The following is a 27,096-nucleotide window of genomic DNA, read 5'->3' as shown; positions in this document are numbered from 1 at the left end:
AGCGGCGATTCTCTCCAACCCTTCCCCAGGGTCCCTTTCCGTCCATGATCTCCCAAGACCATTCCTCCTGTGTCCAGTGCCTTAGTTCCTTTTCTCTCTCCTCAATCCGCTTGGTCCTGTTATGGTGGGTGTTTCTGTAAAGGCGGTCAATGTTGTTCTCCTCCTCAAACGAGGAGGAGCATGGATAGGACCAAGATGCGGATTGAGGGAAATAAGCCATCTTTTAATGAAAACAGCAAACAAGACACTACAAAACTACAAAACAACAAACGTGACTAACCTTCAACTGTCCATGTGTGGACACAGGAACAAACACCCACAAAACCCCAGTGAAACCCTGGCTGCCTTAGTATGACTCTCAATTAGAGACAAACGATACACACCTGTCTCTAATTGAGAATCATACCAGGCCGAACACAAAAACCAACCTAGAAATACAAAACATAGACTGCCCACCCAACACTCACGCCCTGACCAATAAAGACATACAAAACAAGAGAAAACAGGTCAGGAACGTGACAGAACCCCCCCCTTAAGGTCCACTGCTTGTATACTTTGTATTTTGCCGAATGTAGTACGACATCCGGGAACTTTTGGCGTACTAACTATATTCATATTATGACTGGCTGGTCATTGGTATAATAGTATTGTTAGTGTGGTTGGTAGGAGTATTTTATACACAGCTTCGGTTTGTATTGCTAGTACTCTATGGATTGAGATGATGGTTAATTCTTTAGCTAGCTAGCTGGCTACATGTCTAAACAAAAGGCCCCAAGTTAAAGTGTACTGTTAGCTCGCCTGCTAATGTTATGTGCATGATCTGTGTTGTAATACAATCTCAAAAAGCCATTTCCATTGCTAGTTATAGCCTAATGTTAGCTAGCTAACTAATATTAAACGTAGCTGTTTAGCTTTAGCTAGCTTTGTCAATCGGTTTGTATTGCTAGTACTCTATGGGTTAAAGTGGTCAGATGTCCACACACAATGTGTAATGGTTGTGACCGGGGTTAGAGTCAGGGGCACGGTTAGGTGTTATGGTTGTGACTGGGGTTAGAGTCAGGGGCACGGTTAGGTGTTATGGTTGTGACTGGGGTTAGAGTCAGGGGCACGGTTAGGTGTTATGGTTGGGACTGGGGTTAGAGTCAGGGGCACTGGGGTTAGAGTCAGGGGCACGGTTAGGTGTTATGGTTGTGACTGGGGTTAGAGTCAGGGGCACTGGGGTTAGAGTCAGGGGCACGGTTAGGTGTCATGGTTGTGACTGGGGTTAGAGTCAGGGGCACTGGGGTTAGAGTCAGGGGCACGGTTAGGTGTTATGGTCGTGACTGGGGTTAGAGTCAGGGGCACGGTTAGGTGTTATGGTTGTGACTGGGGTTAGAGTCAGGGGCACGGTTAGGTGTTATGGTTGTGACTGGGGTTAGAGTCAGGGGGCACGGTTAGGTGTTATGGTTGTGACTGGGGTTAGAGTCAGGGGCACGGTTAGGTGTTACGGTTGTGACCGGGGTTAGAGTCAGGGGCACGGTTAGGTGTTATGGTTGTGACTGGGGTTAGAGTCAGGGGCACGGTTAGGTGTTATGGTTGTGACTGGGGTTAGAGTCAGGGGGCACGGTTAGGTGTTATGGTTGTGACTGGGGTTAGAGTCAGGGGCACGGTTAGGTGTTATGGTTGTGACTGGGGTTAGAGTCAGGGGGCACGGTTAGGTGTTATGGTTGTGACTGGGGTTAGAGTCAGGGGCACGGTTAGGTGTTATGGTTGTGAGGAACGCTGTCGTTTCTGAGATATGGGATCCGGTGTAACCTAGCACGACTTGCGGTGTACCTAATTAACTGGCATGTAGGTATGTGCAACATGTAAAGCGTTCGTCTCGTGTTTCATGAGCTGAAATAAAAGAAATCCCATACATTTTCCATTCTTACAAAAAGCTAATTTCTCTCAAATTTTTAACACAAATTTGTTTACCCTGTCAGTGAGCACCTTGTGCTCGGGACAATAGAAGGCCACTTCAAAATGTTCTGTTTTGTCACACAACACAATGCCACAGATGTCTCAAGTTTTGAGGAAGTGCACAATTGGCATGCTGACTGCAGAAATGTCTGTAATAAACCCCTTTTGTGGGGAAAAACTAATTCTGATTGGCTGGGCCTGGCTGCCAAGTGGGTAGACCTATGCCCTCCCAGGCCCACACATGGCTGCACCCCTGCCCAGTCATGAGAAATCCATAGATCAGAGCCAAATTTATTTATTTCAATTGACTGATTTCCTGATATGAACTGTAACTCTGTAAAATCTTTAAAATTGTTGCATGTTGGGTTTATTTTTGTTCAGTATAGCAATACTGATACAGCATATACTGAGTTTACCAAACATGAGGAACACCTTCCTGTGATGTACAAGACAAGACAGAATAGGGTTAACACTGCTATCTGCTGGTCATGTGGTGCTACTGACCTTCACTCTTCGCCCTCAGAAGAGCCTCAATTAGTCAGGGCATGAACTCGACAAGGTGTTGAAAGCGTTCCAACATGAGATGGTGGCCCATGTTGACTCCAATGCTTGCCACAGTTGTCAAGTTGGCTGGATGTCCTTTGGGCGGTGGACCATTCTTGATACACACAGGAAATTGTTGAGCTTGAAAAACACAGTAGCATTGCAGTTCTTGACACTAACCGGTGAGCCTGCCACCTACTGTAACAGTTTAACTTCACGTCGTCCCCTCGCCCCGATACGGGCGCGAACCAGGGAACCTCTGCACACATCAACAACGGTTGCCCACAAAGCATCGTTACCCATCGCTCCACAAAGGCCACGGCCCTTGCAGAGCAAGGGGCAACCCTACTTAATGTCTCAGAGCAAGTGACGTAACTGATTGAAATGCTACTAACGCGCACCCGCTAACTAGCTAGCCATTTCACATCCGTTACACTACTACCATACCCCGTTCAAAGGCACTTAAATCATTTGTCTTGCCCATTCACTCTCTGAATGACACATATACACAATCCATGTCTGAAGGCTTAAAAATCCTTCTTTAACCTGTCTCCTCCCACTTCATCTACACTGATTGAAGTGGCTTTAACAAATGACATGAAGGCATCATAGTTTCACCTGGATTCACCTGGTCAGTCTGTCAAGGAAAGAGCAGGTGCTCTTCATGTTTTGTATACTCCGTGTGTGTATTTATATATATATATATAATATTACACTACCGTTCAAAAGTTTGGGGTCACTTAGAAAAGTCATTTCTGACTAACCCCAGATGCAAAATGAATAGGAAATATAGTCAAGACGTTGACAAGGTTATAAATAATGATTTTTAATTGAAATAATAATTCTGTCCTTCAAACTTTGCTTTCGTCAAAGAATCCTCCATTTGCAGCAATTACAGCCTTGCAGATCTTTGGCATTCTAGTCGTCAATTTGTTGAGGTAATCTGAAGATATTTCACCCCCATGCTTCCTGAAGCACCTCCCACAAGTTGGATTGGCTTGATGGGCACTTCTTACGTACCACACGGTCAAGCTGGCCCCACAACAGCTCAATAGGGTTGAGATCCGGTGACTATAATGGAGTGGCTAACAGACAGAATACCAGCTGACTGCTTCATCCCTAAACAGCTATTGCATAGTTTGGAGCTGTGCTTTGGGTCATTGTCCTGTTGTAGGAGGAACTTGGCTCCAATTAAGCTCCGTCCACAGGGTATGGCATGGCGTTGCAAAATGGAGTGATAGCCTTCCTTCTTCAAGATCCCTTTTACACTGTACAAATCTCCCAGTTTACCACCCCCAAAGCAACCCCAGACCATCACATTGCCTCCAATGAAAGACGGCGTCAAGTACTCCTCCAGCATCTTTACATTTTTCTGCGTCTCACGAATGTTGATCTTTGTGATCCGAACACCTCAAACTTAGATTCGTCCAACAAATGCTGATGCTCCAGATACTCAACTAGTCTAAAGAAAGCCAGTTTTATTGCTTCTTTAATCAGGACCACAGTTTTCAGCTGTGCTAACATAATTGTAAAAGGGTTTTCTAATGATCAATTAGCCTTTTAAAATGATCAACTTGGATTAGCTAACACAACGTGCCATTGGAACACAGGAGTGATGGTTGCTGATAATGGCCCTCTGTACGCCTATGTAGATATTCCATTAAAAATCAGCCGTTTCCAGCTACAATAGTCATTTACAACATTAACAATGTCTACACTGTATTTCTGATCAATTTGATGTTATTTTAATGGACAAAAAAATAGCTTTTCTTTCAAAAACAAGGACAATTCTAAGTGACCCCAAAGTTTTGAACGGTAGAGTGTGTGTAATATATATATATACACAGTGCATTCGGAAAGTATTCAGACCCCTTCCCTTTTTCCACATTTTGTTTCGTTACAGCCTTATTCTATAAATGGATTAAATAAATACAAATTCTCACCAATCTACATTCTGTCGAACATATTATTGTTAAATCTCATGGATCCTATGGAGGGAGGCAAAGGGCAACAGTCTGGTTGCAGTCACTGATAAGGTAGGACAGCCGTGGATTAGGGATGAGTAAGAATTTCGGCCCGAGGTCAGATGAAGTTTTTTCAAATGTATTAAAAATAAAAACAGAAATATATCTTATTGACATAAGTAAACAGACCCTTTCCTATGAGACTTGAAATTGAGCTCAGGTGCATCCTGTTTCCATTGATCATCCTTGAAATGTTTCTTCAACTTGATTGGAGTCCACCGGTGGTAAATTCAATTGATTGGACATGATTTGGAAAGGCACACACCTGTCTATATAAGGTCCCACAGTTGACAGTGCATGTCAGAGCAAAAACCAAGACATGAAGTCGAAGGAATTGTCAGTACAGCTCTGAGACAGGATTGTGTCGAGGCATTTCTGCAGGATTGAAGGTCCCCAAGAACACTGTAGCCTCCGTCATTATTAAATGGAAGAAGTTTGGACTCTTCTTAGAGCTGGCCGCCCGGCCAAACTGAGCAAATGGGGGGGGGGGGGGGGCCTTGGTCAGGGTGGTAACCAAGCACCCAATGGTCACTCTGACAGCATTCCAGAGTTCCTCTGTGGAGATGGGAGAACCTTCCAGAAAGACAACCATCTCTGCAGCATTCCAGCAATCAGGTCTTTATGGTAGAATGGCCAGACAGAAGGCACTCCTCAGTAAATGGCACATGACAGACCTCTTGGAGTTTGCCAAAAACTCTGGTCTGATGAAACCAAGATTGAACTCTTTGGCCTGAATGCCAAGCGTCACATCTGGAGGAAACCTGACACCATCCCTACGGTGAAGCACGGTGGTGGCAGAAAGTAATACGACGTGTATGTTGTGTAGTAAGCTGTTACTATCCCATGTGCTTCACCCTAATAGTTTGGTCCCTTTCCCCCTCAGAATTTAGCCAACTATTCTGACTTGGTGGTGCACATGTAGCCTATAGCCTGTTTTAGAGAAATGTAATTGTTGAATATTGTAAGAGATTTCATTGTCTGCCTATAAGCCCCCGTAACTTTTTCCTACGGTTCCGACTTGGTGTACAGTTCGATGTGCATTCTCCACGGCTGGTTCACCGGGAAGATCCTCAGCCTGGATAAGTTCTGTGAGAAAAGCTGTCATGGAAGCCATCGGATTTTCTTGTTCGATGTCATTATCAAGTCCTATGACACGAAGATTACATTTATGACTGTGCATTTCCAAAACGTCAAGCTTGTCGCGAAGTTTGGCGTTTTCTTCTGAGAAAACCATGGGATTCTTCAAATTCAGACACCCTGTCATCCACTTTAGACATGGCTATATCGACTATGGCTATATTCTTATTACACTCCACGACTGATATCGTAGTGGTTTCCAGACTTGGTTGGAGCTTGTTGTCTATTGCTGTCAGGGGTGAAAGCAGATGTAATTTCTTATGCAATAGCCTAGAGTTTTTTTCGGCATCTTGTATTCATTGTTTTACCAGTACGGCGTACCCCCATTATTTATTTTACTGGGATGCGGAACAGGTGTTGTGCCCCCTTCCCGAAATCGCCCCCCCCCCCCCCATTCTAATTTCCTTCATTTTGTGTCTAGAGTCAAATACTTTCTGTGGGACACACTACTGGTCAACATGAGCTACCAAGATGGTTCAGTAGTGTGCCAGGCCTTGCAGTCCCAAGATAGAAGGGGGGGGGGGTTTGGGATTTCGGTAGGCAAGAAAATAGCCCTGCCAAAATCCTACCCTCCCATTCTAATTTCCTTAATTTTGTGGCTAGAGTCAAATACTTTCTGTGGCACACATCAGAGTCAAATACTTTCTATAGAACAAACTTCACATCAGGATAGGCAACCGAAATGAATAATTAATTAATGTGTGTATATTAAACATAGAGGGAGTAAAATGTAGGCAAGCAATAAACATTTCTAAACAACTACTAGTCGAATAAGATATGGGAGAGATGACGAGTTTTGGCAAAGATATTTATTTATAGACCAATACACTTGAAACAAATAGCTAAACCGAAAACTGCAGACATTACTAGTTCCTCCCCGCGATCAAACCGACGTAAAAAAATAAAATGAAACGCAGCCTAACGTGATCAGAAATCTCAACTAGCAAGCTAGTCGCAGCAATGAAGAATAGAGTGCGTGCGCGTTCACGCGAAGGGGAGGGGGGGGGGGCACAACCCCGGACCATACCACCTTATCACCGGACCATACCACCTTATCACCGGACCATACCACCTTACCACCGGACCATACCACCTTCACCCTTGATTGCTGTGCCTATCTCTTCACTTATGATAGAGCGGGTGAGGATTCATTCAGCTCATGTTGTCCCCCTGCAAATTGTAAACCCGATTCGGTGCACACCATTGCATCGACAGTGCTGTTTCTCCGTTTTCTCGCTGATCTTTGTTCTTTCTTCTGTTTGTCCCGTTTACGCGTTAATGTTACCTACATTCAGATAATTAAAAATTAGATTAGAATTAGAATTAGAATATTATTAGAATATTCTTGTAAATTTAAGCGGGGGCTCAACATTCCGTGCTCACTCCATCTTCTTAAAATCTAACCCTAACCTTAAATTAAGACCAAAAAGCTCATTTTTGATCTCATACATTTTTTTTTATCCAAGTCTAACTTTGTGTTTATGGTAACTAGTGACAACGGAAAACCGGATGCATGCACTGCAGCGTGTCATTAATGTCTATTTTGATTGGATCCCAGTCTGTCAATCTGTTTGTCAAGTTCCCGCCTCCAATGACGTTTGTGGGCATGTCGCGTGCGCTAATGGCAGTTGCGCCGTCCGGTCGTTTTGTGTATGTTGTTATGAGTATGGCAGCGGATACTTACAGAGGACGGCAAGTTGTTAGAAATGTTCAGTTCAACTGAAGAAAGCTTTAATTCAAACTTTTTTGTGATCGATAGTGTTTCGACTGACATTTATAACATCAACGCAACACATGTTTTTTTTTCTTCTTCTTGGGACTCTTCAGAAGATTACTGGACAGGTGATGCTGCAGTCAAACATGTCTCCGTTTTCCGAGTTAGCTCTGTCAGTCAGCTAACTACCTAGTCTTTCCTATGTAACTCTTTCCGACTCGGCTAACGTGAACTTTTGCAATGAGGCCAGTTTATTGCCTACTTGTTTTGAGTTGTTTGTCAAAAATAACACAAGTTTACCTGAAGTAACACAACCGTTCCAGAGCTAGTTGATCACGACTATTCACCCGAAGAGGCCCGACTACTATTCCAGCTAAATGACAAGTTCTTAGCGCGTTAGCTTAACTAGCCATGTAGCTAGCTACTTTTTATAACTAACAGTGTTATTACACTAGGCCTGTCCAGCTCTACTTACCTCTACCATACTCGTTTTAAGGCGTGTCTTTGAACCGGTTTGGAACATTATGCTTCACGATTAGAAGGATTTGTTGCTGTTTGGGGCCTTGAAACTAAATATTAGCCTGCTAGTCTTCCTAAATTGGGAGTGGCTAGAGGTTGCATTAGCTAGTTAGACATTTAGCTAGCAAACAACCTCAGATACTCATTCTTTAGCACCTGTCCATAGTGAGTATGGTAAACAACTTAATGTTAACTCAGCCTCTATGGGGGGAAAAAAACACTTATTGATGACATATTAAACCACGGTCCAATTGTCAGCGGGTGTGTTTCAATGGCTAACCGTATCATCAGCAGGGATAGGAAACCGCGCGATGGTCAGATTGTGTAATATAGCTATCTGGATTTATCCGATGGGCTAAAGATTAGCTGCCTGCCGCTAACTTGCGCGGCATAATATAGCTTCTCTCGCTATACATTTTGATGGGCGTGGGAAAATATGTTCTAGATTGCTACTGTTGCTATCGTCAAATGGTTTTGGCTGTACTGTATTGTGGCCTGTACGTAGTCGTATTGAGTCATTCACTGGACGTAAGGTAGCTCTGTAGAAAGATACCATAGATACATGTTTATTTTGTCATTTTTACGTTATTACAGGAGGTTTTACTGAATCAAAAGGAGAAAAAACGTCCAAATGAATGGCTAGCTAGCAGTGCCTAACTTAAAATAGAAGAGCCAGCCAGACAGCGAATAGCCAGGTTACATGGTTTATTAACACAACAGCCGAGGATGTAAGACTGAAGTTAGTCATTCTGGATCAAGAAACCTTGTCTTTCGTCGCTGATTGGAGTAACACTCCCAAGCCATCATCAATGCCTTCAGCGCTGGCCATCTTCTCCTGCCGTCCGAATTCACACCCTTTTCAGGAACGTCATGTCTACATGGACGAGCCAGTCAGGATCGGGCGCTCTGTGGCGCGATGCCGACCCGCTCAGAACAACGCGACGTTCGACTGCAAGGTTTTGTCACGGAACCATGCCCTGGTCTGGTTTGATCACAAGACTGGCAAGGTGAGTCTGACTGTCAACCAGTCGGCTAACTACTAGCTTTTACCTTGCATGGTACAGCTTTTACCTAGCATGGTCATTGTACATTTTTTAAATTTCACCTTTATTTAACCAGGTAGGCCAGTTGAGAACAAGTAATAATTTACAACTGCGACCTGGCCAAGATAAAGCAAAGCAGTGCAACACAAACAACAACCCAGAGTTACGTATGGGTTAAACAAACATGCAGTCAATAATACAATAGAATAAATATATATACAGTGTGTGCAAATGAGGTAAGATTAGGGAGGTTAGGCAATAAATAGGCCGTGGTGGCGAAGTAATTACAATTTAGCTATTAAACACAAGAGTGATACATGTGCAAGTAGAGATACTGGGGTGCAAAGGTGAAAAAAGAAAACAATATGGAGATGAGGTAGTTGGATGGGCTTTTTACAAATGTGCTATGTACAGGTGCAATGATCTGTGAGCTGCTCTGACAGCTGATGTTTAAAGTTAGTGAGGGAGATATGAGTTTCCAGCTTCAGGGATTTTTGCAATTCGTTCCAGTCATTTGCAGCAGAAAACTGTAAGGAAAGGCAGCCAAAGGAGGAATAGGCTTTGGGGGTGACCGGTGAAATGTACCTGCTGGAGTGTGTGGTACGGGTGGGTGCTGCTATGGTGACCAGTGAGCTGAGATAAGGCGGGGCTTTACCTAGCAAAGACTTATAGATGACCTGGAGCCAGTGGGTTTGGCAACGAGAGCATACCATTCGCAGTGGTGGGTAGTATTGGGGCTTTGGTGACAAAACGGATGGCACTGTGATAGACTGCATCCAATTTGCTGAGTAGAGTGTTGGAGGCTATTTTGTAAATGACATCGCTGAAGTCAAGGATCGGTAGGACAGTCAGTTTTACGAGGGTATGTTTGGTAGCATGAGTGAAGGATGCTTTGTTGCGAAATAGTTAACTGATTCTAGATTTAATTTTGGATTGGAAATGCTTAATGTGATTCTGGAAGGAGAGTTTACAGTCTAACCAGACACCTAGGTATTTGTAGTTGTCCACATATTCTAAGTCAGAACCTTCCAGAGTAGTGATGCTGGATGGGCGGGCAGGTGCGGGCAGCGATCGGGTGAAGAGCATGCATTTTGTTTTACTTGCATTTAAGAGCAGTTGGAGGCCACGGAAGGAGAGTTGTAATGGCATTGAAGCTCGTTTGGAGGTTAGTTAACACAGTGTCCAAAGAAGAGCCAGAAGTATACAGAATGGTGTCATCTGCGTAGAGGTGAATAAGAGAATCACCAGCAGCAAGAGCGACATCATTGATGTATACAGAGAAAAGTGTCGGCCCGAGGATTGAACCCTGTTGCACCCCCATAGAGACTGCCAGAGGTCTGGACAACAGGCCCTCTGATTTGACACACTGAACTCTGTCTGAGAAGTAGTTGGTGAACCAGGCGAGGCAGTCATTTGAGAAACCAAGGCTGTTGAGTCTGCCGATAAGAATGTGGTGATTGACAGAGTCGAAAGCCTTGGCCAGGTCGACGAATACGGCTGCACAGTATTGTCTTTTATCGATGGCGGTTATGATATCGTTACGACCTTGAGCGTGGCTGAGGTGCACCCATGACCAGCTCGTAAACCAGATTGCATAGTGGAGAAGGTACAGTGGGATTCGAAATGTTCAGTGATCTGTTTGTTAACTTGGCTTTCGAAGACTTTAGAAAGGCAGGGTAGGATAGATATAGGTCTGTAACAGTTTTGGTCTAGAGTGTCTCCCCCTTTGAAGAGGGGGATGCTGATGCTGTGGCAGCTTTCCAATCTTTGGGAATCTCAGACGAAACGAAAGAGAGGTTGAACAGGCTAGTAATAGGGGTTGCAACAATTGTGGCGGATAATTTTAGAGTTCCAGATTGTCTAGCCCGGCTGATTTGTAGGGGTCCAGATTTAGAAACTCTTTCAGAACATCAGCTATCTGGATTTGGGTGAAGGAGAAATGTGGGAGGTTTGGGTAAGTTGATGTGGGGGGTGCAGAGCTGTTGACCGGGGTAGGGGTAGCCAGGTGGTAGCCAGGTGGCCAGCTGTAGAAAAATGCTTATTGAAATTCTCAATTATTGTGGATTTATTGGTGGTGACTGTGTTTCCAACCTCAGTGCAGTGGGCAGCTGGGAGGAGGTGCTCTTATTCTCCATGGACTTTAGTGTCCCAGAACTTTTTGGAGTTTGTGCCACAGGATGCATATTTCTGTTTGAAAAAGCTAGCCTTAGCTTTCCTAACTGCCTGTGTATTTTGGTGCCTGACTTCCCTGAAAAGTTGCATATCGCTGGGGCTATTCGATGCTAATGCAGTACGCCACAAGATGTGGAGAATTTGTTCTTAATTAACCGACTTGCCTAGTTAAATAAAGGTTAAATAAAATAAATAAATGGTGGTCTCCCTCAATTTCACCCCTCTCCCCTCTCTCTCCTCCTCTCCCCCCCCTTCCTCCCCGTCAGGTCTGCCTATGACTATGACAGTCTTTCTCAATAGCAAGGCTGTGGTCACTGAGTCTGTACATAGTCAAAGATTTCCTTAAGTTTGGGTCAGTCACAGTGGTCAGGTATCCTGCCACTATGTACTCTGTTTAGGCCCAAATAGCATTCTAGGTTGCTCTGTTTTTTTTGTTAATTGCTTGACACATTGGAAAGAATTATCTTTTTGTTTTCTCATGATTTGGTTGGGTCTAATTGTGCTGTTGTCCTGGGGCTCTGTGGGGTCTGTTTGTGTTTGTGAACAGAGCCCCAGGACCAGCTTGCTTAGGGGACCCTTCTCCAGATTCATCTCTCTGTAGATGATGGCTTTGTTATGAAAGGTTTGGGAATCGCTTCCTTTTAGCTGGTTGTAGAATTTAACCGCTCTTTTCTGGTGTTTTGATAATTACTGGTTAATGGCCTAGTTCTGCTCAGCATGCATTATATTATATGGTTTTATGTTGTACACAGGATATTTTTGCAGAATTCTCAATTTGCTGATTGTTCCTCCCGGGTGGCACAGTGGTCTAGGGCACTGCATCGCAGTGCTAGCTGTGCCACCAGAGTCTCTGGGTTCACGCCCAGGCTCTGTCGCAGCCGGCCGCAACCGGGAGGTCCGTGGGGCGACGCACAATTGGCATAGCATCGTCCGGGTTAGGGAGGGTTTGGCCGGTAGGGATATCCTTGTCTCAGTATGTATAATGTAATAAAATGTATGCACTCTACTGTAAGTCGCTCTGGATAAGAGCGTCTGCTAAATGACTAAAATGTAAAAAAATGTTCCGTTTTGTGAATTCTTGGTTGGTGAGCGGACCCCAGACCTCAACCATAAAGGGCAATGGATACTATAACTGATTCAAGTATTTTTAGCCAGATCCTAATTGGTATGTCAAATTGTATGTTCCTTTTGATGGCGTAGAAGGCCTTTCTTGCCTTTTTTCTCAGATCGTTCACAGCTTTGTGGAAGTTACCTGTGGCGCTGATGTTTAGGCCGAGGTATATATCGTGTTTTTGTGTGCTCTAGGGAAACGGTGTCTAGATGGAATTTGTATTTGTTGTCCTGGCAACTGGACCTTTTTTGGAATACCATTATTTTGGTTTTACTGAGATTTACTGCCAGGACCCAGGTCTGACAGAATCTGTGCAGAAGATCTAGGTGCTGCTGTAGGCCCTCCTTGGTTGGGGACAGAAGCACCAGATCATCAGTAAACAGACATTTGTCTTCAGATTCTAGTAGGATGAGGCCGGGTGCTGCAGACTGCTCTCTCTCTCTCTCTCTCTCTCTCTGTCTCTCTCTCTCTCTGTCTCTGTCTCTCCTGCCTGAACGAACAGTCACTGCCAGACAGGCATGTTGAACAGGCTTGTAATCAGCCGCAAACCAGGTAACTCCATGGTCAGTCTGCTACCTTTTGAGAAATAATGGATCATAGCTGCAGGGTTGACACACAATGACAGCCAGCTATGGCGACTGTACTGAGATGGAATATGAAACCATTGGTCGATGTTTTGTGTAGGGTTATAGGACAGTGCTATATGTGTCTACTTGTCTGTCTCAAATCAAATTTTATTTGTCATATGCTTTGTAAACAATAGTCTGACTAACAGTGAAATGCTTACCGACAGGTCCCAACAATGCAGAGAAAAATAATAGAAAGTAAACATGTGATAATAAATACACAATAATAACATGGTTATATACACAGGGTACCAGTACTGAGTCAATAATAACATGGCTATATACAGGGTACCAGTACTGAGTCAATAATAACATGGTTATATACAGGGTACCAGTACTGAGTCAATAATAACATGGTTATATACACAGGGTACCAGTACTGAGTCAATAATAACATGGTTATATACACAGGGTACCAGTACTGAGTCAATAATAACATGATTATATACACAGGGTACCAGTACTGAGTCAATAATAACATGGTTATACACAGGGTACCAGTACTGAGTCAATAATAACATGGTTATACACAGGGTACCAGTACTGAGTCAATAATAACATGGTTATATACACAGGGTACCAGTACTGAGTCAATAATAACATGGTTATATACACAGGGTACCAGTACTGAGTCAATAATAACATGGTTATATACAGGGTACCAGTACTGAGTCAATAATAACATGGTTATATACACAGGGTACCAGTACTGAATCAATAATAACATGGTTATATACACAGGGTACCAGTACTGAATCAATAATAACATGGCTATATACAGGGTACCAGTACTGAGTCAATAATAACATGGTTATATACAGGGTACCAGTACTGAGTCAATAATAACATGGTTATATACACAGGGTACCAGTACTGAGTCAATAATAACATGATTATATACACAGGGTACCAGTACTGAGTCAATAATAACATGGTTATACACAGGGTACCAGTACTGAGTCAATAATAACATGGTTATATACAGGGTACCAGTACTGAGTCAATAATAACATGATTATATACACAGGGTACCAGTACTGAGTCAATAATAACATGGTTATATACACAGGGTACCAGTACTGAGTCAATAATAACATGGTTATATACACAGGGTACCAGTACTGAGTCAATAATAACATGGTTATATACAGGGTACCAGTACTGAGTCAATAATAACATGGTTATATACAATACACAGGGTACCAGTACTGAGTCAATAATAACATGGTTATATACACAGGGTACCAGTACTGAGTCAATAATAACATGGTTATATACACAGGGTACCAGTACTGAATCAATAATAACATGGCTATATACAGGGTACCAGTACTGAGTCAATAATAACATGGTTATATACAGGGTACCAGTACTGAGTCAGTAATAACATGGCTATATACACAGGGTACCAGTACTGAGTCAATAATAACATGGCTATATACACAGGGTACCAGTACTGAGTCAATAATAACATGGCTATATACAGGGTACCAGTACTGAGTCAATAATAACATGGTTATACACAGGGTACCAGTACTGAGTCAATAATAACATGGTTATATACACAGGGTACCAGTACTGAGTCAATAATAACATGGTTATATACACAGGGTACCAGTACTGAGTCAATAATAACATGGTTATATACACAGGGTACCAGTACTGAGTCAATAATAACATGGTTATATACACAGGGTACTAGTACTGAGTCAATAATAACATGGCTATATACACAGGGTACCAGTACTGAGTCAATAACATGGTTATATATACAGGGTACCAGTACTGAGTCAATAACATGGTTATATACACAGGGTACCAGTACTGAGTCAATGTGCAGGGGTACGAGGTAGTAACATGGTTATATACACAGGGTACCAGTACTGAGTCAATAATAACATGGTTATATACACAGGGTACCAGTACTGAGTCAATAATAACATGGTTATATACACAGGGTACCAGTACTGAGTCAATGTGCAGGGGTACGAGGTAATAACATGGCTATATACAGGGTACCAGTACTGAGTCAATGTGCAGGGGTACGAGGTAGTAACATGGCTATATACACAGGGTACCAGTACTGAGTCAATAACATGGTTATATACACAGGGTACCAGTACTGAGTCAATGTGCAGGGGTACGAGGTAGTAACATGGTTATATACACAGGGTACCCATATTGAGTCAATAATAACATGGTTATATACACAGGGTACCCATATTGAGTCAATAATAACATGGTTATATACACAGGGTACCCATATTGAGTCAATAATAACATGGTTATATACACAGGGTACCCATATTGAGTCAATAATAACATGGTTATATACACAGGGTACCCATATTGAGTCAATAATAACATGGTTATATACACAGGGTACCAGTACTGAGTCAATAATAACATGGTTATATACACAGGGTACCAGTACTGAGTCAATAATAACATGGTTATATACACAGGGTACCAGTACTGAGTCAATGTGCAGGGGTACGAGGTAGTAACATGGCTATATACAGGGTACCAGTACTGAGTCAATGTGCAGGGGTACGAGGTAGTAACATGGCTATATACAGGGTACCAGTACTGAGTCAATGTGCAGGGGTACGAGGTAATAACGTGGCTATGTACACGGGGTACCAGTACTGAGTGGATGTGCAGGGGTATGAGGTAATAACTTGGCTATATACATGGGGTAACAGTACTGAGTGTGTGTGTAGTGGTATGAGGTAATAACTTGGCTATATACACGGGGTAACAGTACTGAGTGTGTGTGTGTAGGGGTATGAGTTAATAACTTGGCTATATACACGGGGTAACAGTACTGAGTGTGTGTGTGTAGGGGTATGAGGTAATAACTTGGCTATATACACGGGGTAACAGTACTGAGTGTGTGTGTAGGGGTATGTGGTAATTGAGGTAGATGCTGTATGTACAGTTGAAGTCGGAAGTTTACATACACCTTAGCCAAATACATTTGAACTCGGTTTTTCACAATTCCTGACATTTAATCCTAGTGAACATTCCCTGTCTTAGGTCAGTTAGGATCACCACTTTATTTTCAGAATGTGAAATGTCAGAGTAATAGTAGAGAGAATTATTTATTTCAGCTTTTATTTTCATCACATTCCCAGTGGGTCAGAAGTTTACATACACTCAGTTAGTATTTGGTAGGATTCCTCCTGACGGAGCTGGTGTAACTGAGTCAGGTTTGTAGGCCTCCTTGCTCGCACACGCTTTTTCAGTTCTGCCCACAAATTTTCTATAGGATTGAGGTCAGGGCTTTGTCATAGCCACTCCAATACCTTGACTTTGACATTTTTGCATGTTACGATTTTATGTGTTTGTTCAATATATTTACCATGAGTTTATCTATATTTTTCGTAGCAGTCTATTTACCACCACAAACCGATGCTGGTACTAAGACCACACTCAACGAGCTGTAGAGGACCATAAGCAAGCAAGACAATGCTCACCCAGAGGTGGTTCTCCTAGTGGCCGGGGACTTTCATGTACGGAAACTGAAATCTATTTTACCTAATTTCTACCAGCATGTTGCACAGGTCACAACTCTGAATCACCTCCACTCCACACACAGAAACGCATACAAATCCCAGTGGCTAGATGTGCCAAGCTTATAGAGACATACCCCAAGAGACTTGCAGCTGTAATTGCTGCAAAAGGTGGCTCGACAAAGTATTGACTTTTGGGGGCTGAATTGTTAAGCACACTCAAGTTTTCATTTTTTTGTGTTTGTTTCACAAAAATATTTTGCATCTTCAAAATGGTAGGCATGTTGTGTCAATCAAATGATACATGGACATCTCATGAAGCTAGTGAGCCTGGATAAAGACCTGTTAATGCAAGACCCACACACAAAACAAATGCCTGCTAGATTGACAACTCAAGACGACACCCCACCCTACATGCGTTACATACCTCCCCCAAGGCCTTTCTCATGTACCCACATCAATCCAGTTCTGTAGTAGAATCAGCACGTGATCAAGGGTTGTCAGGCACTAATGTTATTAGGTTGCTTTCACAGGGCAGTGTTGTGATTGGAAAGTTAGAGGGCTGGAATTGGTTCATCTCACTGGACTTCCTTTTCAACTGAGGAAACCCATCAGATCAGTGAGTCCTGGACTGGGTACAGTTTAGCACAGTTGGCACACACCAGCCTACCTGTACCTGAGACTTCAGTTGCACTAGGTCATGTGTCAGGGGTTCAATGTGACTAAAATTTTGACAGCCAGATAATGTGGGGTTTTCTCTGGATGTTTACCAAACCAGTTACTGTCCTCCACCCACTCCATATCAGTAGGCCTACAGTAGATCATGAACTAGTAAGTTTGCTAAACTGATTTCGGAGGTGCTGTAACCAGTCCTCTCCCTCAAATCCCTGGAGAATTAAATGTCTGTTTTATAAGCTAGGTGTCTATGTGTCATGTTGTGCTTCCTGTTGCTAATAACCAGGCCTCTCTGAACGTCTTAGTTAGACCAGCGTTATAGGTGCAGCAGGCAGCGTCTGGAGTTGAATATAGACAGACACACCCCTTACTTGAAATGCAGTCCGGTTCTTCCTGCTGGTGCTAATACACTACACCCCCCCCCCCCCCCTCTCGCTGCTTGAAGGACAAACCAGATCGTGCTGATAAAGCAGCAGGTGTTCGTCCCATCTTCCCTGACCGCTGAACATCAGCCGTAACGCCCCGTCTTCCCCTGACCGCTGAACATCAGCCGTAACGCCCCGTCTTCCCCTGACCGCTGAACATCAGCCGTAACGCCCCGTCTTCCCCTGACCGCTGAATATCAGTCGTAACGCCCCATCTTCCCTGACCGCTGAACATCAGCCGTAACGCCCCATCTTCCCTGACCGCTGAACATCAGCCGTAACGCCCCATCTTCCCTGACCGCTGAACATCAGCCGTAACGCTCCATCTTCCCCTGACCACTGAACATCAGCCGTAACGCTCCATCTTCCCTGACCGCTGAACATCAGCCGTAACGCCCCGTCTTCCCTGACCGCTGAACATCAGCCGTAACGCCCCGTCTTACCCTGACCGCTGAACATCAGCCGTAACGCCCCGTCTTCCCCTGACCGCTGAACATCAGCCGTAACGCCCCGTCTTCCCCTGACCGCTGAACATCAGCCGTAACGCCCCATCTTCCCTGACCGCTGAACATCAGCCGTAACGCCCCGTCTTACCCTGACCGCTGAACATCAGCCGTAACGCCCCGTCTTCCCTGACCGCTGAACATCAGCCGTAACGCCCCGTCTTCCCTGACCGCTGAACATCAGCCGTAACGTCCCATCTTCCCTGACCGCTGAACATCAGCCGTAACGCCCCGTCTTCCCTGACCGCTGAACATCAGCCGTAACGCCCCGTCTTCCCTGACCGCTGAACATCAGCCGTAACGCCCCATCTTCCCTGACCGCTGAACATCAGCCGTAACGCCCCATCTTCCCCTGACCGCTGAACATCAGCCGTAACGCCCCGTCTTACCCTGACCGCTGAACATCAGCCGTAACGCCCCATCTTCCCTGACCGCTGAACATCAGCCGTAACGCCCCGTCTTACCCTGACCGCTGAACATCAGCCGTAACGCCCCGTCTTACCCTGACCGCTGAACATCAGCCGTAACGCCCCATCTTCCCTGACCGCTGAACATCAGCCGTAACGCCCCATCTTCCATGACCGCTGAACATCAGCCGTAACGCCCCGTCTTCCCTGACCGCTGAACATCAGCCGTAACGCCCCGTCTTACCCTGACCGCTGAACATCAGCCGTAACGCCCCATCTTCCCTGACCGCTGAACATCAGCCGTAACGCCCCATCTTCCCCTGACCGCTGAACATCAGCCGTAACGCCCCGTCTTACCCTGACCGCTGAACATCAGCCGTAACGCCCCATCTTCCCTGACCGCTGAACATCAGCCGTAACGCCCCGTCTTACCCTGACCGCTGAACATCAGCCGTAACGCCCCGTCTTACCCTGACCGCTGAACATCAGCCGTAACGCCCCATCTTCCCTGACCGCTGAACATCAGCCGTAACGCCCCATCTTCCATGACCGCTGAACATCAGCCGTAACGCCCCATCTTCCATGACCGCTGAACATCAGCCGTAACGCCCCATCTTCCCCTGACCGCTGAACATCAGCCGTAACGCCCCATCTTCCCCTGACCGCTGAACATCAGCCGTAACGCCCCGTCTTCCCTGACCGCTGAACATCGGCCGTAACGCCCCGTCTTCCCTGACCGCTGAACATCGGCCGTAACGCCCCGTCTTCCCTGACCGCTGAACATCGGCCGTAACGCCCCGTCTTCCCTGACCGCCGAACATCGGCCGTAACGCCCCATCTTCTCTGACCGCCGAACATCGGCCGTAACGCCCCATCTTCTCTGACCGCCGAACATCAGCCGTGACGGCCCATCTTCCCCTGAGCGCCGAACATCAGCCGTAACGCCCCGTCTTCCCTGAGCGCTGAACATCAGCCGTAACGCCCCGTCTTCCCTGACCGCTGAACATCAGCCGTAACGCCCCGTCTTCCCTGACCGCTGAACATCAGCCGTAACGCCCCGTCTTCCCTGACCGCTGAACATCAGCCGTAACGCCCCGTCTTCCCTGACCGCTGAACATCAGCCGTAACGCCCCGTCTTCCCTGACCACTGAACATCAGCCGTAACACCCCATCTTCCCTGACCGCTGAACATCAGCCGTAACGCCCCATCTTCCCTGACCGCTGAACATCAGCCGTAACGCCCCATCTTCCCCTGACCGCTGAACATCAGCCGTAACGCCCCGTCTTCCCTGACCGCTGAACATCGGCCGTAACGCCCCGTCTTCCCTGACCGCCGAACATCGGCCGTAACGCCCCATCTTCCCCTGAGCGCTGAACATCAGCCGTAACGCCCCATCTTCCCTGACCGCTGAACATCAGCCGTAACGCCCCATCTTCCCCTGACCGCTGAACATCAGCCGTAACGCCCCGTCTTCCCTGACCGCTGAACATCAGCCGTAACGCCCCGTCTTACCCTGACCGCTGAACATCAGCCGTAACGCCCCGTCTTACCCTGACCGCTGAACATCAGCCGTAACGCCCCGTCTTACCCTGACCGCTGAACATCAGCCGTAACGCCCCATCTTCCCTGACCACTGAACATCAGCCGTAACGCCCCATCTTCCATGACCACTGAACATCAGCCGTAACGCCCCATCTTCCCCTGACCGCTGAACATCAGCCGTAACGCCCCGTCTTCCCTGACCGCCGAACATCAGCCGTAACGCCCCGTCTTCCCTGACCGCTGAACATCAGCCGTAACGCCCCGTCTTCCCTGACCGCTGAACATCAGCCGTAACGCCCCGTCTTCCCTGACCGCTGAACATCAGCCGTAACACCCCGTCTTCCCTGACCGCTGAACATCAGCCGTAACGCCCCATCTTCCCTGACCGCTGAACATCAGCCGTAACGCCCCATCTTCCCCTGACCGCTGAACATCAGCCGTAACGCCCCGTCTTCCCTGACCGCTGAACATCGGCCGTAACGCCCCGTCTTCCCTGACCGCCGAACATCGGCCGTAACGCCCCATCTTCCCCTGAGCGCTGAATATCAGCCGTAACGCCCCATCTTCCCTGACCGCTGAACATCAGCCGTAACGCCCCATCTTCCCCTGACCGCTGAACATCAGCCGTAACGCCCCGTCTTCCCTGACCGCTGAACATCGGCCGTAACGCCCCGTCTTCCCTGACCGCCGAACATCGGCCGTAACGCCCCATCTTCCCCTGAGCGCTGAACATCAGCCGTAACGCCCCGTCTTCCCTGAGCGCTGAACATCAGCCGTAACGCCCCGTCTTCCCTGAGCGCTGAACATCAGCCGTAACGCCCCGTCTTCCCTGAGCGCTGAACATCAGCCGTAACGCCCCGTCTTCCCTGAGCGCTGAACATCAGCCGTAACGTCCTATCTTCCCTGACCGCTGAACATCAGTCGTAACGCCCCGTCTTCCCTGACCGCTGAACATCAGCCGTAACGCTCCATCTTCCCTGACCACTGAACATCAGCCGTAACGCCCTATCTTCCCTGACCGCTGAACATCAGCCGTAACGCCCCATCTTCTCTGACCCATCAGCCGTAACGCCCCGTCTCCCCTGACTGTTGAACATCAGCCGTAACGCTCCATCTTCCCTGACCCATCAGCCGTAACGCCCCGTCTCCCCTGACCACTGAACATCAGCCGTAACGCCCCATCTTCCCTGACCCATCAGCCGTAACGCCCCGTCTTCCCTGACCGCTGAACATCAGCCGTAACGCCCCGTCTTCCCTGACCGCTGAACATCGGCCGTAACGCCCCATCTTCCCCTGAGCGCTGAACATCAGCCGTAACGCCCCATCTTCCCTGACCGCTGAACATCAGCCGTAACGCCCCATCTTCCCCTGACCGCTGAACATCAGCCGTAACGCCCCATCTTCCCTGACCCATCAGCCGTAACGCCCCATCTTCCCCTGACCGCTGAACATCAGCCGTAACGCCCCATCTTCCCCTGACCACTGAACATCAGCCGTAACGCCCCATCTTCCCCTTACCACTGAACATCAGCCGTAACGCCCCATCTTCCCCTTACCACTGAACATCAGCCGTAACGCCCCATCTTCCCTGACCTGAACATCAGCCGTAACGCTCCATCTTCCCTGACCGCTGAACATCAGCCGTAACGCCCCGTCTCCCCTGACCGCTGAACATCAGCCGTAACGCCCCGTCTTCCCTGACCTGAACATCAGCCGTAACGCCCCGTCTTCCCCTGACCACTGAACATCAGCCGTAACGCCCCATCTTCCCTGACCGCCGAACATCAGCCGTAACGCCCCATCTTCCCCTGACCGTTGAACATCAGCCGTAACGCCCCCATCTTCCCTGACCGCTGAACATCAGCCGTAACGCCCCATCTTCCCTGACCCATCAGCCGTAACGCCCCGTCTTCCCCTGACCGCTGAACATCAGCCGTAACGCCCCATCTTCCCCTGACCGCTGAACATCAGCCGTAACGCCCCGTCTTCCCTGACCGCTGAACATCGGCCGTAACGCCCCGTCTTCCCTGACCGCCGAACATCGGCCGTAACGCCCCATCTTCCCCTGAGCGCCGAACATCAGCCGTAACGCCCCATCTTCCCCTGAGCGCTGAACATCAGCCGTAACGCCCCATCTTCCCTGACCGCTGAACATCAGCCGTAACGCCCCATCTTCCCCTGACCGCTGAACATCAGCCGTAACGCCCCATCTTCCCTGACCGCTGAACATCGGCCGTAACGCCCCGTCTTCCCTGACCGCCGAACATCGGCCGTAACGCCCCATCTTCCCCTGAGCGCTGAACATCAGCCGTAACGCCCCGTCTTCCCTGAGCGCTGAACATCAGCCGTAACGCCCCGTCTTCCCTGAGCGCTGAACATCAGCCGTAACGCCCCGTCTTCCCTGACCGCTGAACATCAGCCGTAACGCCCCGTCTTCCCTGACCGCTGAACATCAGCCGTAACGCCCCGTCTTCCCCTGACCGCTGAACATCAGCCGTAACGTCCTATCTTCCCTGACCGCTGAACATCAGTCGTAACGCCCCGTCTTCCCTGACCGCTGAACATCAGCCGTAACGCTCCATCTTCCCTGACCACTGAACATCAGCCGTAACGCCCTATCTTCCCTGACCGCTGAACATCAGCCGTAACGCCCCATCTTCTCTGACCCATCAGCCGTAACGCCCCGTCTCCCCTGACTGTTGAACATCAGCCGTAACGCTCCATCTTCCCTGACCCATCAGCCGTAACGCCCCGTCTCCCCTGACCACTGAACATCAGCCGTAACGCCCCATCTTCCCTGACCCATCAGCCGTAACGCCCCGTCTTCCCTGACCGCTGAACATCAGCCGTAACGCCCCGTCTTCCCTGACCGCTGAACATCGGCCGTAACGCCCCATCTTCCCCTGACCGCTGAACATCAGCCGTAACGCCCCATCTTCCCTGACCGCTGAACATCAGCCGTAACGCCCCATCTTCCCCTGACCGCTGAACATCAGCCGTAACGCCCCATCTTCCCTGACCCATCAGCCGTAACGCCCCATCTTCCCCTGACCGCTGAACATCAGCCGTAACGCCCCATCTTCCCCTGACCACTGAACATCAGCCGTAACGCCCCATCTTCCCCTTTCCACTGAACATCAGCCGTAACGCCCCATCTTCCCCTTACCACTGAACATCAGCCGTAACGCCCCATCTTCCCCTTACCACTGAACATCAGCCGTAACGCCCCATCTTCCCTGACCTGAACATCAGCCGTAACGCTCCATCTTCCCTGACCGCTGAACATCAGCCGTAACGCCCCGTCTCCCCTGACCGCTGAACATCAGCCGTAACGCCCCGTCTTCCCTGACCTGAACATCAGCCGTAACGCTCCATCTTCCCCTGACCGCTGAACATCAGCCGTAACACCCCGTCTTCCCTGACCGCTGAACATCAGCCGTAACGCCCCGTCTTCCCTGACCGCCGAACATCGGCCGTAACGCCCCGTCTTCCCTGACCGCCGAACATCGGCCGTAACGCCCCATCTTCTCTGACCGCCGAACATCAGCCGTAACGCCCCATCTTCTCTGACCGCCGAACATGGGCCGTCACGGCTTGTCTTCCCTGACCGCTGAACATCAGCCGTAACGCCCCATCTTCCCTGACCACTGAACATCAGCCGTAACGCCCCATCTTTGTTGTACATTGTACATGAGAACTTGTTCTCAACTAGCTTATCTGGTTAAATAAAGGTGAAATAAAAATTAAAGTCTGAGGGGGCTGGGTGCTGATGAGTATTTCTGTCTGTAATAAAGCCCTTTCGTTGGGAAAAACTCATTCTGATTGGCTGGTCCTGGCTCCCCAGTGGGTGGGAATATGCCCACCCATGGCTGTGCCCCTGCCTCGACATGTGAAATCTATAGATTAAGGCCTAATGAATTTATTTCAGTTGACGGATTTCTTTATATGAACTGTAACTCAGTAAATTCTTTTGTTTTTGTATTTTGCATTTATATTTTTGTTCAGTATATTTCCAAATATGTGTTCTCATGGCTCTCTTGTCCCTCAGCAGCAGACCTATGGTAAGCAATGTGTTTGGAACATCGCAATGCACATAGAATTGTGAAAATCGCAATGCGTATTGTATCGGCACCAAAGTATCGTGATAATATCGTATCATAAGGTCCCTGGCAATTCCCTGGCAGTTACAAGGTCCCTGGCAGTTACAATACAGTATTGTAACTTGTTCTATTGTATTGTAACTCTGTATTCCTCTCATTGTTTCAGTTCTACCTGCAGGACACTAAGAGCAGTAACGGGACGTTCATCAACAGCCAGCGTCTGAGCCGGGGGTCCGAGGAGAGTCCTCCCTGTGAGGTCCTCTCTGGTGACTTCATCCAGTTTGGTGTGGACGTCACAGAGAACACCCGTAAAGGTACACACACACACACAACGATGATGTCCACTATACAGTTGAAGTCGAAACTTTACATACCCTTAGGTTGGAGTCATTAAAACTAGTTTTTCAACCACTGCTTCCTGCTTCTTGTTAACAAACTATAGTTTTTGCAAGTCGGTTAGGACATCTGCTTTGTGAATGACACAAGTCGTTTTTCCAACAATTGTTTACAGACAGATTATTTCACTTATAATTCACTGTATCATAATTCCAGTGGTTCACAAGTTTACATACACTAAGTTGACTGTGCCTTTAAACAGCTTGGAAAATGTCATAGCCTATCAGAAGCTTCTAAAGCTAATTGACATCATTTGAGTCAATTAGAGGTGCGCCTTTGGATGTATTTCAAGGCCTACCTTCAAACTCAGTGCCACTTTGCTTGACATCATGAGAAAATCAAAAGAAAGTCTGGTTCATCCTTGGGAGCAATTTTCAAATGCCTGAAGGTACCACGTTCATCTGTACAAACAATAGTACACAAGTATAAACACCATGGGACTACGCAGCCGTCATACCGCTCAGGAAGGAGACGCGTTCTGTCTCCTAGAGATGAACGTACTTTGGTGCGAAAAGCGCAAATCAATCCCAGAACAACAGCAAAGGACCTTGTGAAGATGCTGGAGGAAACAGGTACAAAAGTATCTACATCCACAGTAAAACAAGTCCTATATCAACATAACCTGAAAGGCCGCTCAGCATGGAATAAGCCACTGCTCCAAAACCACCATAAAAAAGCCAGACTACAGTTTGCAACTGTACATGGGGACAAAGATTGTACTTTTTGGAGAAATTACCTCTGGTCTGATGAAACAAAAATGGAACTGTTTGGCCATAATGACCATTGTTATGTTCGGAGGAAAAAGGAGGATGCTTGCAAGCTGAAGAACACAATCCCAACTGTGAAGCACGCGGGTGGCAGCATCATGTTGTGGGGGTGCTTTGCTGCAGGAGGGACTGGTGCACTTCACAAAATAGATGTCATCATGAGGACGGAAAATGATGTGAATATATTGAAGCAACATCTCAAGATATCAGTCAGGAAGTTAAAGCTTGGACGCAATTGGGTCTTCCAATTTGGACAATGACCCCAGGCATACTTCCAAAGTTGTGGCAAAATGAAAAAAGCGTGTGTGAGTAAGGCCTTCAAACCTGACTCAGTTACACCAGCTCTGTCAGGAGGAATGGGCCAAAATTCACCCAACTTATTGTGGGAAGCTTGTGGAAGGCTACCCGAAATGTTTGACCCAACTTAAACAATTTGAAGGCAATGTTACCAAATACGAATTGCGTGTATGTAAACTTCTGACCCACTGGGAATGTGATGAGAAATAAAAGCTGAAATAAATGATTCTCTCTACTATTATTCTGTCATTTTACGTACTTAAAATAAAGTGGTGATCCTAACTGACCTAAGACAGGGAATATTTACTAGGATTAAATGTCAGGAATTGTGAAAAACTGAGTTTTTAAAATTTATTTGGCTAAGGTGTATGTAAGCTTCTGACTTGTATGTGTGTTGTGTAGTATATGAGTACACATCAGAGTTGGAAAGAGCACCCTAATTATGGCTTCTCCTGTGACAGTATGGGCAGGGCCTTTTTTGTAAACAAACTGAAAAGGTGCATACTGCCCCCTACTGTGCTGGAGTTTGTGTATATAGTCTAAAAGCCTTTCAATAGTGCAAGTACGTGCCACTACAACTGCATTGCTTGCTGTTTGGGGGTTTTAGGCTGGGTTTCTGTACAGCACTTTGAGATATCAGCTGATGTACGAAGGGCTATATAAATACATTTGATTTGATTTGAAGTACGCCCATCTCAATGGTACACAACAAGGGTTGCATCCCAATTATCTGTTCTTCCTCCCAAAGTGTGCACTCGTTCACTTCCATTCACTGATTCCATATGACTGGTATAAGAAAAGGTGACAACTCCCCTTTCTATTCCTCCACCAATCCAATCATTTTAGATTTGTGGGAAGTAGTGAGTGACTGGAGTGTACAATTCAGGAGAAAGGAGCCATTATTGGGTGGGTTTTGAGGTTAGTTTGCACTGTGGAATGATGCCAGTAGAGATGTGATAGAACTTGCCATCGGCTTTTTTGTCCCACGCAGGATTCAATCCGATCACTCTTTGTCGGCTTTGGGTTGTTTTTAAAGGTAATTTCCGATTGAGCTATGAGGTGTTTTTACTGTTTAAAGGGATACTTCAGGGTTAGCATGCTAGCAGATAACCATAGACTTCCAGTCAATGCGCTGACGCTAGTTAGCATTGGCTCTTGAAACTACCTCTAACTTCCTTCACACTGGACACAGAGACGTACAAATGGTATCAACTGTTCATCTGACTCTGGGGAACGTGAAGCTTCCAGGCTCTGCACAATAAACTAAAATGTCTGGACGAGAGCCCACTAGAATGTTTAGGTGTCTGGACGGGAGCCCACTAGAATGTTTAGGTGTCTGGACGGGAGCCCACTAGAATGTTTAGGTGTCTGGACGGGAGCCCACTAGAATGTTTAGGTGTCTGGACGGGAGCCCACTAGAATGTTTAGGTGTCTGGACGGGAGCCCACTAGAATGTTTAGGTGTCTGGACGGGAGCCCCCTAGAATGTTTAGGGGTCTGGACGGGAGCCCACTAGAATGTTTAGGTGTCTGGACGGGAGCCCACTAGAATGTTTAGGGGTCTGGACGGGAGCCCACTAGAATGTTTAGGTGTCTGGACGGGAGCCCCCTAGAATGTTTAGGTGTCTGGACGGGAGCCC

General features: G+C 47.0%; 1 protein-coding gene across 5 annotated transcripts in view; it reads left to right on the top strand.

The window, feature by feature from the left end:
- The first annotated feature begins 7,238 nt into the window (after positions 1-7,238).
- The window catches only part of LOC129851348 (sarcolemmal membrane-associated protein-like), a 199,886-nt gene continuing 180,028 nt past the window's right edge, over positions 7,239-27,096 (top strand). For 3 of the 5 annotated variants that reach the window (XM_055917821.1, XM_055917820.1, XM_055917819.1), the window contains exons 1-2: positions 7,240-8,885; positions 24,165-24,312. In XM_055917821.1, coding sequence (XP_055773796.1) covers positions 8,688-8,885; positions 24,165-24,312 — 346 coding nt within the window. In that variant the 5' untranslated portion in view covers positions 7,240-8,687. Of the gene's footprint in view, positions 8,886-24,164; positions 24,313-27,096 lie in introns of all 5 variants that reach the window. The other 2 variants (XM_055917818.1, XM_055917817.1) reach the window with 2 other exon arrangements.

This window comes from Salvelinus fontinalis, chromosome 3, assembly GCF_029448725.1.
Source record: "Salvelinus fontinalis isolate EN_2023a chromosome 3, ASM2944872v1, whole genome shotgun sequence".
Classification (NCBI taxonomy): Eukaryota; Metazoa; Chordata; class Actinopteri; order Salmoniformes; family Salmonidae; genus Salvelinus; species Salvelinus fontinalis.
Note: the sequence above shows the minus strand (reverse complement) of the source record. Positions and strands in the feature narration are given on the sequence as shown.